The sequence below is a fragment of the Jaculus jaculus genome, chromosome 4, assembly GCF_020740685.1.
Source record: "Jaculus jaculus isolate mJacJac1 chromosome 4, mJacJac1.mat.Y.cur, whole genome shotgun sequence".
Taxonomy (NCBI): Eukaryota; Metazoa; Chordata; class Mammalia; order Rodentia; family Dipodidae; genus Jaculus; species Jaculus jaculus.
Window position 1 is genome coordinate 19,409,595 of NC_059105.1, and position 14,751 is coordinate 19,424,345.

The 14,751-nt window shown below is 40.3% G+C and overlaps 1 protein-coding gene across 4 annotated transcripts in view; it reads left to right on the top strand.

Moving 5' to 3' along the window:
* Gigyf2 (GRB10 interacting GYF protein 2) overlaps positions 1-14,751 on the top strand; it is a 187,674-nt gene that overhangs the window by 119,074 nt on the left and 53,849 nt on the right. For all 4 annotated transcript variants that reach the window (XM_045147291.1, XM_045147288.1, XM_045147289.1 and 1 more), the window contains 4 exons: positions 2,259-2,438; positions 12,154-12,371; positions 12,463-12,625; positions 12,857-13,042. In XM_045147291.1, coding sequence (XP_045003226.1) covers positions 2,259-2,438; positions 12,154-12,371; positions 12,463-12,625; positions 12,857-13,042 — 747 coding nt within the window. The remainder of the gene's footprint in view (positions 1-2,258; positions 2,439-12,153; positions 12,372-12,462; positions 12,626-12,856; positions 13,043-14,751) is intronic.

Here is a 14,751-nt window from a genome sequence, read left to right on the forward strand (position 1 = left end):
TGAACCTGGAGTTCCATGGTTTTCAGTTAGACTGGCTGTCCAGGGATCCTAGTGCTCCTGTTTCCATGCTTCCCAGCTATGGAGTCAGAGGAGGCACCACCATGACTGGCTTTTGACATGGGTGCTGGGAATTGAACCTAGGCTCTCAAGTTTGAACAATAAACAGTCTTACTTACTGAGCCATCATTTCCCCAGTAATCCCCTCCTTTTTGAGTCAGCATCTCATGTAGTTCAGGTTGGCCTCAAATTCCCTATGAGCTGAGAATGACCTTTGTCCTTCCTCTACCTCCTAAGTGCTGGGATTATGGATAGACATGTGCTGTCATGCCTGGCACATATGACCAGCATTTATTTCTCTGCCTTTGTGGGCCAGGCGTCAAGGAGTAGCTTAGTTTATTGGTAGTGGTTTTGTCCCAAATTTCTCAGCAGTGAAGGTGTCTGCTTGGTCTGTAGACATCTTACGGCTCTTTTGAGGTAAGATCTGCTTCTAATCTTTTGTTTCTGGTGGCAGACTTCAGGTTTTGCCTTGTGGTTTCTCCAACAGGCCTGTCATCACATTGTCATTGCCTTTCTTCAGAGAAGATAGAAACCATAGGCTTTTTAAACTGCTGTATTAGAAATGACTCATCATTACTTCCGGTTTATTCTGTTAGGAGAGAGTAATTCCAGCCCAGCTTTAAGAGGAGAGCACTACACCACTCTCAGCAGGCAGCTGTTGTCAGGGTGCTCTTACAGCCTGCTGAGCACCACAAGAAAACAGGAAGTATTTTTCCTAGCAGATAATGCTCTCTCTCTCTCCTAAGACACTTTATTAATTAATTAAAATAATATCTGGTATCACCTTAACATACAGGTGGGCAAAAAGCATGTTAAATCTTAGTATGTATACAATTGAATATACAGAGATGACTAAAAATGAGAATTTCCTTGTTATCAGACGCCATTGTTCAATTTTTTTACTTGTCTTTTTCTTCCAAGGTAGGCTGGTTTTTTAGCTCAGGCTGATCTGGAATTCACCATGCAGTCTCAGGCTGCCCTCAAATGCATGGTGGTCCTCTTATCTCAGCATCTAGAATTCTGGGATTAAAGGCTTGCACCGCTGTGCCTGGCTCATTTTTGTTATGTTTTAATGAAAAGGATTTGGCACTGAATATGTACTTTATATGTAAACTGTGGATAAGTGTTCTAGATTGTTAACTACTTTAATGTGAAATGTTGTTGGATGTTATAAATTATATGTGAGCATTTGGAATATGGTGGAGAATTGCTCACGTAATTTAGAATTATCTTGTCTTTTTAATATTGTAAAGTTTACTTGACTCTTTTTTTTAATTTTGGTTTTCTAAGGTAGGGTCTTGCTGTAGCTCAGGCTGGCCTGGAATTCACTATGTAGTCTCAGTGTGGCCTCAAACTCATGGCATCCTTTTACCTCTGCCCAGGTGCTGGGATTAAAAGCATGTGCCACCACGCCCGGCTCTATCATATTTTCTCTTATCAAAGCAACGCTTAAAACATTAAAATTCACATAGCTTTTAGATTTAAATTCTGCCTAAAAGCAGTATGTATTATATATGTATTATATAATATGCTTGAATAAATGAGAGATTATCACTGACAGTCTTGTCTTTTGAATTTGCAATCTATTTTAGAACAAAAGTGTTTGAAATGTGTACCTTTCCTGATTAGGCAGAATCACTAGTACTTGTTGGATGTATATAAAGTACATCTTATAATAAAAAATAATTTAAAAATACTAGCAACGAAGGATTAGGAAGATACACTACTCAGTGAAAATAGCAAGAGCCCCAAATAATACGTATCACATCCTAGGGGGTTTCCTTGTGTGTGGATGAGGAGGTTATATGTACATACATAAATGTACCCATGGGCAGTTTCTGGAAGGCTTTATAAGAAACTAAAGATCAATTATAGGGACTATGACTCTGGGGGCCTTAATGTAGGAGGAAGACTGATTCAGTTTTCATTACATGCCTTTTTTGTGAGTAGTGAGTATTTTGCATTCATGCTCATCAGAGATGTGATCCTTTTAAAATTGCATACATTTTTTATGTTTAAAAATAATTTTTCAGTCAATGAACATTCAGCTTTAAGAAAGTATCTAACATATATGTATATACATAGTTATTTTGTATACTTTATGATATTGAAATGGAGATCTTTATCTGAAGTACGGCTTACTTTTCAGACCTACTGGCAAAGGCTCATTTACTCACCATGTTTTCTTACTTTGCTTATAGGGAGACCAAATTTTGAGGAAAGTGGACCAACATCAGTGGGAAGAAAGCATGAATTTATACGGTCAGAAAGTGAAAATTGGCGAATTTTTAGAGAGGAACAAAATGGAGAAGATGAAGATGGAGGTTGGCGACTAGCTGGATCAAGAAGGGATGGAGAGAGGTGGCGTCCTCATAGTCCTGGTAAGAATTGTGTTGTGTAAAAGCAAAGAATTGAAGTGAGCGTTTAAAAATGTTCAGGATTAAATGGAAAAGGTAAGCAGGCTTTTATAAAATGAGATTGTTTATGCCACTCTAGTCTTACTAATACAGAAACGTACAACATAGCAATATCCAAGACTTGTATTCAGTTGATTGAAACCTCTTATTTTCCTGGACAAGGAAGTCTAATGGGAAGCACCTGCCTGAAGCTTCGAAAATGAGGATTTCATTTAGCTTTGTCTCTTAATCTATCTTTAGTACTTGTTAACCTTTGGTGCTATTGACAAAAAATCCTTACAAATGTATAATTATACACTTTGAGTATGTGTCTTTCCCATTAGTGGGTATTTTCCTGAATAAGAAAGGATTTATTCTTTTGTCCCTTCCCCCAAAAATGTGATTTATGCTTATTTGAAGAATAAACTTTAAACTCAGGTCAGCAACATAATCACAAGTAGATTCTTTTATCCTTTTGACCCTAGTAGAAGGGAGAGAATAATAGTGACTCAGAGTGTTTTAAGTTCTTCTGTTGGAGTCTTAAGAATGCCTCTAACTGTTCTCTGTAGACAGTAGATGTGCTGGGAACTGAAGACAGTGGTGCTTTCTGTCACAGTTGATCCCTGCCAAATTGCTCATTCCATGCCTCATGATGATCAGGTGCAGCTGTAACTTGGATTGGGAGGGGTCACACAGCACAGAGAGCATACGTGCATGTGTCCTGTTAATTTCAAAGCACCAACCATATGGCAAATAATCTTACCTCAGTAAAGGAAACTTATTTTTAATATATATATTAAAATTATGTATTATATTATATATGTATGTATGTATGTATGTATATGTGTGTGTGTGTATGTGTGTATATATATATATATATATTTTTTTTTTTTTGTGGTTTTCAAGGTAGGGTCTCACTGTAGCCCAGGATGACCTGGAATTCACTATGGAGTCTCAGGATGGCCTTGAACTCACGGGGATCCTCCTATCTCTGCCTCCCGAGTGCTGGGATTAAAGGCATGTGCCACCACGCCCAGCTTAAAATATTTTTATTTGTAAGCAGAAAGGACAGGAGAAGGAGAGAGAGAAAATATGAATGAGAGAATGAGAATGGATGCATGATGCATCAAGGACTCTTGACTGCAAACAAATTCCAGGTGCAGTTTTTTTTTTTTTAATGTTATTTATTTATTTCTTTGAGAGCGACAGACACAGAGAGAAAGACAGATAGAGGGAGAGAGAGAATGGGCGTGCCAGAGCTTCCAGCCTCTGCAAACGAACTCCAGACGCGTGCACTCCCTTATGCATCTGGCTTACGTGGGACCTGGGGAACCGAGCCTCGACCCGGGGTCCTTAGGCTTCACAGGCAAGTGCTTAGCCGCTAAGCCATCTCTCCAGCCCTTTTTTTTTTTTTTTTTTTTTTTTTTTTTTGTGGTAGGGTCTCACTGTAATTCAGGCTGACCTGGAATTCACTATGTAGTCCCAGGGTGGCCTCAAACACATGGTGATCCTCCTACCTCTGCCTTCTGAGTGCTGGGATTAAAGGTGTGCGCCACCACACCCAGCCGGATGCAGTTTAAAAAAAACAACAACATATTTTATTATTTACTTGAGAGACACAGAGAGAGGAAGAGGCAGAGGGAGGTAGAGAGAGAGAATGGGTATGCCAGGACCTCCAGCCACTGCAAACGAACTCCAGACACATGTGACACCTTGTGCATCTGGCTTATGTGGGTCCTGGGGAATCAAACCTGGGTCTTTTGGCCTTGCAGCCAAACACTTTAACCACTAAGTATTTTCTCCAGCCCCCAGATGCAGTTTTTTTGTGTATTTTGTGCATCTGGCTTTATATAGCTGCTAAGTATTTGAACCCTGGGCTGGCAGGCTTTGGAAGCAAGCACCTTTAACCAACCTAGGTGTTTCCTGAGCCCAAGGAAAGTAATAATGTAAACATTTAAAATGTTTTCGCAATCAGCAACCAGTAGCTTATTCTGGATATGCACTAAAATAGGCATTGAGTTTGTTGTAGAGTGGTAGTAGTAGAAACAAAGCGAAGATAGCCTGTCCATAGAGGTGTGGTGCATTTACACCAACTCTTCATGACTGACTGCTTTCTTGGGCAGGTTTGCTGTCATGAGTGGGCATTGTTTCTAGGTAGTTCTCATTAGTCTGTGTCCTGGGCAACCAAATGTCATAATTCTGTTCAAGTCATTGCAGCATTTTGTGCTGAGCTTGCCTGTAAGGAGAAGGATTTGTTGACTTACGTTCCCAACAGTTAGTGAAGAATGGACAGGATCTGGGCTAAAGGAGAAGAGAAATTCCATCTGGTCAAAGACAGACAAGGTGAATGCTTTGTTTCTGAGCCCATATATGTGATGCTGATCTTTAAAGGGAGTTAAGTAAAGTTTGTGTGGTCCTCTACTGTTTGCTCACCCCACCAACACCAGCATTTATGTGTAGTACATTTTGCTCATTTTTCCAAGCTTTTCTCATTTCATCTTGGCTTTGTCACCAAGTTGACAATCTTCAAATTTTTTGTTCATGTATTTTTAAAAGACCTTTTTGGAGGGGGTAAACATTAGGAACCTGAAAGAAACTGAGTGTTTTTTCTTTCTTTTTTTTTTTTGTAGCATATTGAAAGCTTAGTCTGATTATAAGCAGTCGTTACAGGTTGACTCTTAGCTTATAGTTAATTTTTATTAGAACTTTAACTCTTATTTTTATTTCATTTTTGATAATTTCCATATGCCTACATAGTGTGTTTTGATCATATTGGTCCTCATTACCCTCTCTCAGCCCCCTCACAGTAAACTCCTACCTCTTTCCACTAGTTCCTTTCCTACTTTTAGTTCTTTTGTTTTCTTAAATATTTTGTTGTTATTTTTATTTATTTATTTGAGAGCGACAGAGAGAGAAAGAGGCAGGTAGAGAGAGAATGGGTGCATGGGTGTGCCAGGGCCTCCAGCCACTGCACACTAACTTCATATGCGTACGCCCCCTTGTGCATCTGGCTAATGTGGGTCCTGGGGAATTGAGCCTTGAACTGGGGTCCTTAGGCTTCACAGGCAAGCGCTTAACCACTAAGCCATCTCTCCAGTCCTCATTTGTTTTCTTTTTGTGATATACTGAACTTCGTTAGGGGTACTTACTTTATTTGAATCTGAGTCGAATCATAAATAAAATTATTTTGTTTTGTAACATCTGCTAAGGAGTGGTTAGTCTTAATGAGTTTTTGGCCTTACCTGCTACATTTAGTTTCGTTACTTAGTTTTGTTATTTTGTTAACTCTTGCTAGGATAGGATTAGAATGTGAGATGTAGTTTAATTAAGCAAGGCTCACAGCTGGATCTACCTAGAGATGAAGCATGCAGGACAGTGAAGTCTCACTATGGGAGCTGAATGTAGGAAACTCAATAAGAGGGAAACAGGAGCTGGGTGCCTAGAAGGATAGATTCCTATCACTGTGCATAGTTAGACTGTTTAGAAACGATAGCAGCAGACAAAGGATTCTGGAATTCAACATTTGATCATGAAGACTCCTTTTGAGTAATGGTTCTAGGTTTACATTTAAGCAGTGTGTGTATAAAATTTCCTTGGTTCTTATAGAAGCTACTAAATGTTGCTTGTAAGTAAGGGTGAGAAGTAGAGCATCTTTTAGGATGCTACCTGTATTTGTCATTTTAATATTTTACCCACTGTACTTTTAGTTTTCAGGCTCTAGCAAATTTGGCCCGTAGTGAGAACATTTTATTTTGGGCTCATTTCTTGGTATATTTTCCAACAGAACAGCTCCAAAACTTGTTTTAAGAAAATATACCTTTCTTTTCAAGACTCTTTTAGGCTAAGTTTGACAGATTTTGTTAAAAGGTATTTTAATTGGCATACCAAGTAGTAGGTTTCCATATGGCTTATTCACATACCCTTTTAAAGTGTTTTGTTGACAACTTTCGTACATATAGATAATATATCATGGCCATAATCCCCTCCCACTATCTCCCCCCCCCCCCCACTGCCTCCCTTCCCCATCTTCTTCCTTTCCAACTAGTCTCTTCTGTTTTGGGGTCATTATGTTATTTCCCTTCCTGTTATACAGGTCTTGTGTAGGTAGCATCAGCCACTGTGAGAGCATGAGTGCTATGGTCACTCATGTGTCTTGAAGACAGTATTGCAAAGCACTCCTTCCCTTCCTTCAGCTCTTAATTCTTTCCACCACTTCTGCAGTGTTTCCCGAGCCTTGGAGGGTATGGTAGGCATGTTTCACTTAGTGCTGAAAACTCCACTGTCACTTCTTAGCACTTTGATGAATTTTGAGTCTTCATAGTGGTCACTGTCATCTGAAAAAAATGAAGCTTCTGTCATCAAAAGTGAGAGTAACATTAATATATAGGCATAAACATAACTATTTAGAAAGCAGCTTGCTGGGTATAACATATCCATTTAGCCAGACAACAGTAGTAGTTTCCCTGTTGGAGCTTATGACTGCCCCAAGCCATAGGCTCTTCATTTGGTTTTCAGTACTAGGCAGGAATTTCCTCCTGTGGAGCAGGCCTCAAATCCAACCAGAGCATTTGGTTTCACCATAATAGATTTGCAACCATTGCATATTTGGTTTGGCTGGTCAGATTTGAAGCTTGTATGCTGCTGGTTAAGACCATTGATGACTTTTCTTCCTCGACAAGCTGCATAGGTCTTTTTAGCATCCTGACAACTAGTCATTAGATAGTAGTAGGCTTCTAGGTCAGCGCCAGCTTGATTTCTCAGTGTCTTGCAGCCCAAGCTTGTGGTACCTCTAGCAATAAGGTCTTATCATGGTGGGCAACAGGAGCCTTGGCAGTATCTTGTAGTGTTTTGATGCAGCATATTGGTGGTTTTAGAGGGGTCTTTCAGACTTGTGAACCCCAATTTTTGGGTCCTTATTGTATTTTTTTGTTTGTTTGTTTTTGTGAGGTAGGGTCTCACTCTAATCCAGGCTGACCTGAAATTCACTTTATAGTCTTAGGGTGGCCTCGAACTCAAGGTGATCCTCCTACTTCTGCCTTCCGAGTGCTGGGATTAAAGGTGTATGATACCATGCCTGGCCTCTTACCATATTTTTAACAGATAGTTGATAAAGTGGTCTGGAGAAGGATAAATTATGAATTACTGAGTTCATTGGGAGAAATCATAACTCATGAGGTTTAGTTAGGGGAAATTGATATCTAGGAAAAGGCTGGGCCAGTTCTACATACACATGGAAGATCAGACATAGAAGCCACTTCAAATAACAGAGCAGAAAGGATTCAGAACTAGTGAAGGGCTGGGTGTGGTGGCCCCATGCCTTTAATCCCAGCACTCAGGAGGCAAGATGAAGTGAGTTCTAGGCCCGCCTGGGTCTATAGAGTGTGTTAATAGTGAAGGACTCAGATATCAATGATAAACTTCACATGTAAGCATAATAAGAAAGTATCCCAAAGCATGACACAGACAGAAGGCAAGCAAAAGAATACTCCAGCCAAGACTGGGAGGGTCAGACTTGAGCATCTTGGCCTGGTAACAGGGCAAAAAAGGAGAGAGGACTGGGTCATGTGTGTAACCTCCTTTATATGGATCAGATAACCAATTAGGGTGAGCCTGGCCATCAGCTCAGGTGTGTAAGCAGAGACCTGATTGGTTCAGACTCAAGGAATCTGATTGATTCATCGACTTGGGGATGACCCAGAGAGGTGGAACTGAAGAAAGAAGTCAGAGATTCCTGGATGGTCTCTGGCAGCCTTCTTGGAGAGACAGGATCAGATACAAATTTCAGTTTTGCCAAGATGGACAGAATGGCATCTTCTTTGGGCTTCTGTCCCGAACTACCTAAAAGAAGCTAGTTTTCTCTTGTCTCTTTCAGTATCAGGGCCTCTGACCAACAACTTGCTGGAAGTTATCCCACCTCTGGCACTAAAATTTTCTTACAACAATCTATGGCTTCTGGACACAGGGAATTTCTGTCCAGATTCTTCTCTCTTTTTTAAAAGTTTTAAAAAAAGTATTAATTTTATTTATTTAATTTATTTATAGAGGCAGAGAGAGAGAGGGAGGGAGGGAGGGAGGGAGAGGGAGGGAGGGAGGGAGGGAGGGAGGGAGGGAGGGAGGGAGGGAGGGAGGGAGGGAGGGAGGGAGGGAGAATGGCTGCTCTGTGGCCTCCAGCCCCTGCTCACATACTCCAGATGCATGTGCCACTTTGTGCATCTGGCTTTCATGGGTCCTGGGTAATTGAACCTGAGTCCTTTAGCTCTGCAGGCAAGCACCTTAACTGCTAAGCTATCTCTCCAGCCTTAGCTGCCCCCCACTAATCTCTCTGTTTTAAACATATATATTATTTAGTTACTAAAGAAGTAGGTTTCAATACAGCTTATTCATAACATCTTCATTTAAATTTTTTTTTTTTGATGTAGGTTCTCATTCTAGCCCAGTCTGATCAGGCACTCACTTTATAGTCTCAGTCTCGCCTTAAACTCATAGCAATCCTACCATCTCTTCTTCCAAGAGCTGGGATTAAAGTTGTGTGTCAGCATGTCCTGCTATATCTTTAATTTTGATTAATTCTCCTTTCTCTCTTCTATCTCCTCCCTTGCCCCATTTACGCTACTCACAGTATTCTGCCCCTTTACTTACATATATATCTACTATACCTTGTCTTTAAGCCCTCCTCTTATGGGCCCGAAAGAAATAGCATCCCGTCTCTACTACTGTCTTTTACTCCAACTCACATACAAATTAAACATTTGAAGTTAGGATCTATCACTGAGAGAGAGAGAACATGCAGCACTTGACTTTCTGGGCCTAGGTTACCTCACTTAATATAATCCTTTCCAGATCTATCCATTTCACTTTTCAATTTTCATAATTTCATTTTTCTTTACTACTGAATAGAACTGTATTGTATAAATGTACCACATCTTCATTATCCATTCATCAGTTGAGGGACATCTAGGCTGGTTGCATTTTCTAGCTATTGTGAATAGAGCCGCACTAAATGTGGATGAGCAATTATCTCTAAGGTGATGAGTAGAATCCTTTGGATATATGCCAAAGAGTGGTATCCCTGGGTAATGTATTCAATTTATTTTTAGCGGTCTCAGGAACCTCCACACTGACTTCTGCAATGGCTATACAAGTTTACATTTCTAACAACAGTGTAGGAAGGGTTCCTCTTTTTCCACATCCTCATTGTCACTTGTTTTCTTGATGAAAGCCATTGTGATAGGAGTAAAATAGAATCTCAAAGTAGTTTTCTCTGATGGCTAAGGATGTTTTTAGATATTTATAGGTCACCTGTATTTCTTCTTTTGAGAACTCTCTATTTAGTTCCATAGCCCATTTTTTTATTAAGTTGTTTGATTTCTTATTACTTAGAGGTTTTTAAAAAATATATATATATCCTGGATCTTAATTTTCTGTTAGATGGATAACTGGAAAAGATTTTCTCCCATTTTGCAGGTTGCCTCTTTGCTGTATTCACAGTATCCTTTGCTGTACAAAAGCTTTGTAATTTCATGAGGTCCTGGTGGTTTATCAGTGGTTTAACTTCCTGAGCAACTGTGATTTTACTCAGATAGTTGTTGCCTCTGCCAGCATGTTTAAGTGTCTTCCTTACTTTTTCCTCTAGCAGTTTGGGATTTCAGGTCTGATATTAAGGTCTTTGATCCATTTGGACTTGATTCTTATACATGGAGAGAGATAAGGATCTATTTTCATCCTTCTATATATGAATATCCAGTTTTCCCAGCACCATTTGTTAAAGAAGCTGTCTTTTCTCCCATGAGTATTTTTGGCAATTTTTGTAAAAATTGAGATGGTTGTAGCAGCCTGGGTTTACATCTTCCTCTCTGTTCCATTGATCTGTGTATCTGTTTTTGTGCCAGTACCATGCTGTATTTGTTATCTTGGCTCTGTAATGTATCTTAAAATCAGATATGGTGCCAGCATGGTGTTGCACGTCTTTAATCCCAACACTTGGGTGACAGGGTTAGGAGGATCTCTGTGAGCCCAAGGCCAGTCTGAGACTACATAGTGATAAATACTAGGTCAGCCTGGGCTAGAGTGAGGCCCTACCTCAAAAATTCAGGTATGGTGGTATTGCAAGCCTGTGTGTGTGTGTGTGCGCGCGCTTTGAAATGAATTCTAGGATTGTTTTTTCCATTTCAGTGAAGAATGACATTGGAATTTTGATGGGGATTGCTTTAAATGTATAGATTGCTTTTGGTAAGATTGACATTTTTTTAAATTTAAATTTTATTTTTATTTATTTGAGAGAGAGACAGAGAATGAGTGTGCCAGGGCCTCTAGCAAATGAACTCCAGATGCATGTGCCACTTTGTACATCTGGCTTATGTGGGTTCTGGGGAATCGAACCTGAGCCCTTTGGCTTTGTAGGCAAGTGCCATCTCTAGATGCCACTAAGCTATCTCTCCTGCCCCAAGATTGACAGTTTTACAATATTTATTCTTTCACTCCAAGAATGTGGGATGTCTTTCCATTTCCTAGTGTCTTCTGCAATTTCTCCTTTGAGTGTTTTGAAGTTTCATTGTAGAGAGCCTTCACTTCCTTGGTTAGGTTTTATTCTAGGGTACATTTATTTATATATTTTGAGGCAATTGTGATTGGGAGTGATTTTCTGACTTCATCTTCAAGCACATTTGTTGTTATTTAGGAAGTCTACTGATTTTTGTGTGTTAATTTTGTACCCTGCTACTTTGTTGAAAGTTTTATTAGCTGTAACAGTTTGTTGGGAGAGTCTTTAGGGTCCCTTATGTGTAGAATCGTATATCTGCAAATAGTGATAGTTTGACTCTTCTTCCTTTACAATTTGTATCCCTTTTATTTGTGTCTCTTTCTCACTGCAATAGGTAACACTTCTGGTACTATATTAAATACAAGAGGGGACTCTTGATTTGTTTTTGATTTTATTGGAAATGCTTCAAGTTTTCCCCCATTTAGTATAATGTTGGCTGTACGTTTCATCAGTAGCCTTTCTTATCTGCCAAGGGCCAAAGGGAAGGCATAAACGTACTATTAAAAAATACACAATGCTCTGTGTCTCAACCAGCAGTAGGCCACATTTCATGTCCAATTAGTACTCTAATCAGACACGTAAAGCTTAGTCTAAGTACATCCTTTGATGAAAAATGCTCTTTCAGTGTTTGTTGCTGAAAATCTATCTTCTCTAAGCATAGAGAAAGTTAATACTGTTGTCATTTGATGCTGATGTTTGTACTCTGTGCCTGGACTCCATTTGCCTAATTTATTTCCCTTCCTCCCTTCCTCCCTTCCTCCCTTCCTCCCTTCCTCCCTTCCTCCCTTCCTCCCTCCCTCCCTCCCTCCCTCCCTCCCTCCCTCCCTCCCTCCCTCCCTCCCTCCCTCCCTCCCTCCCTCCTTCCTTCCTTCCTTCCTTCCTTCCTTCCTCTTTCTTTTTAAGTTTTTCGAGGTAGGGTCTCACTCTGGTCCAGGCTGACCTGGAATTAACTCTGTCATCTCAGGGAGGCCTTGAACTCATGGCAATCCTCCTACCTCTGCCTCCTGAGTGCTGGGATTAAAGGCGTGCACCACCACGCCCGGCTCTAATTTTCTTTCTTTAGTAGGTTAATCATTTGAATTTGCTGTTAGTTGTGATATCTGATTTATTTACTATCCATACTGCTGTAAACATTTTCTATCCTCCTCTCCCTGCACTCAGATGGCCCTCGTTCTACAGGCTGGAGGGAGCACATGGAACGCCGGCGGAGGTTTGAATTTGATTTTCGAGATCGAGATGATGAGCGGGGTTACCGAAGGGTGCGCTCTGGAAGTGGGAGCATCGATGATGACAGGGATAGCTTACCTGAATGGTGTTTAGAGGATGCTGAAGAAGAAATGGGCACGTTTGACTCATCTGGAGCATTCCTTTCTCTAAAAGTAAGAAATTTGTTTTACATGTTATGATAGGCACTGACCTTACACCAAGGCCAAGTATGTTGTTGACCTACAGTTTTCTTTCTTGCTACAGAAAGTCCAGAAAGAAGCCATTCCTGAAGAGCAGGAGATGGACTTCAGGCCTGTGGAGGAGGGGGAAGAGTGCTCTGACTCTGAGAGTAGCCATAATGAAGAGGCCAAAGAACCTGATAAGACAAATAAGAAAGAAGGAGAGAAGGCAGAGAGAGCAGCACTTGGTAAGGTCCATTTTTATTTATTTATTTTTAGGTATGGTCTCTATCCTAGGCTGACTTGGAATTCAGTATGTAGTTCCAGGCTGGCCTTGAACTCACTGTGATCCTCCTATGTCTGCCTCCCTAGTGGTGGGATTAAAGGCGTGTACCATCACATTCAGCCATCTTTTGTCTGCCTTGTGCTCCTTCAAGTGATAGCTTTCTGAATTCATTGATGATTACTTTGTGTTCTAGAAGCTGGTGAGGAAACACCTCAGACTTCATCATCATCTGCTAGACCAGGTACTCCTGAGCATCCGCTTCAGGAAGTACCACAGTTTGAGAGGAAAGATGAACCCAAAGCGGAACAAATGGAAAAACCTGAGGAGGATGGTCATACTGAGAAGAGCCTGCCAGCCAAGGCGCCCAGCAGAGGGGATGGTATGTATTTGTGAGAGGTACTGGCTATAGTAGGGTTCTGCTGAAGCCAGTTATTATTAGTGTCTTAAGCTTTTATGTAAGCCAAGAGTAAATTATTGGAACAGATTACTTTTACTAGCAAATCCCACCAATCAATGATTTCTTCATATCTGTTCATCTCAAAATTTATGAAAATAAAATTAAAATCGGGAAGTGTGAGGACCAGAATTTACTTCGTAAGGTCTTAATAACATAGCTACCTCAATAGCATTTATTAATCTGGTTTAAAAGCCTCTAAGTAAGTTTCATTCCCATAGTAGTTATTTTCTTTTCTAATAATGGTTTGAACCCCCAACTTCACACCAAAATGCCAGTGTTACAAAAGGGACTAGAGAAGTAGACGGGTTAGTCTGGAACTCCACCACCTTTGCTGGAATACAGGTGTATACATATCGTTTCCAGTAGATACTAGGTTGGCTTGAACTGCTCATACCTCTTTTAAGGCAATAGTAGTGCATAATTATTGTGCTTGCAAATATTTTTAAATGACATAGTTTTGTCTGATGTTGAAGGGTTATTTGATTCATTCACCATAAAAATTCATACTCCTGGGCCAGCTGTCAGTGGCTTAGCCCTTTAATCCCAGTGCTCTGGAGGCTGAAGTAGGAGGATCACCTTGATTTTGAGGCCAGTTTGGGCTATAGTGTGAGCTTCAGGTTATTTTGAGCTACAGCAAGACCCTGCCTCAAAAAACCTAGTTAATGCTCTTGAATATGACCTACTAGATAGACCTTGCATCTAGCACCTGAATCTATTCATTCATTTTCAGAAATAGCCTCTATATTTCTTACTTATTCCATTCACCAGCCTCAAAACCTTTTAAGTCTTGATTTGTGCTCTGTTTTCTGTTTATGCTTTTCTCTGTGCCTAAAACTTCACTCTTAGCTAGGTTGTTGTCTTCTGTTCTTTTTTTTTTTTTTTTTTTAATTTAAATTTCGTTTTGCTGAATGGGTATGTATGTGTGGAAGCCAAAGGACCACTGTTGTGTTAGTGTCACTGTTTACCCCTTATCTGTGGCTCTGAGGCCAGGATTTTTGCTCTGTGTGCTTTGCTGGTGTACTTGCCACAGGCATCTCATCAGAGCCAATATGCTGGAACTGCAGAAGCCACCAATCCCAGCTCTTTATGTGGGGCCTGGGAAGTTGAACTGAGGTATTCCAGCTTGAGGAGAATTTGAATGTATGCATGTATAGCTGGATGAATTGGGAGAGAACATATTAGGACCAGGGGCTAAAGAAAGTAAAGAGAGGAAGTGGAATTGACCGAGACACAGACAAGAATGAGATCCTGCTTTTTTTTTTTTTTTTTAATTTCTTTTAAAAAATATAGTTGTTGCTGATCATGGTGGCACACATCCCCCCCCCCCCAAGGGGATAAGAAATAGTTTATTCTGGAGCTAAATATGAATGACCATGGCCCAGGAACACAAACTTAGGTTATCCCAAACTGTATGTTCCAGTGTGTTAATGGTTTCACGAAATTTTTATAGTTACAGAACAAAGGAAAGTCATAAACTAAGACTGCTTTCCAAATATATTAACTGTCAGGTAGGAGGGCTACAAGAAAGGGAGTAAATTACCATAGGCTTCAGATGCTATCTGATGACATGCTTAGCCCTTGGGCTGTTGGAAGCTGGGGATTCTATTCATACATTCCCTAAAGCTCACACC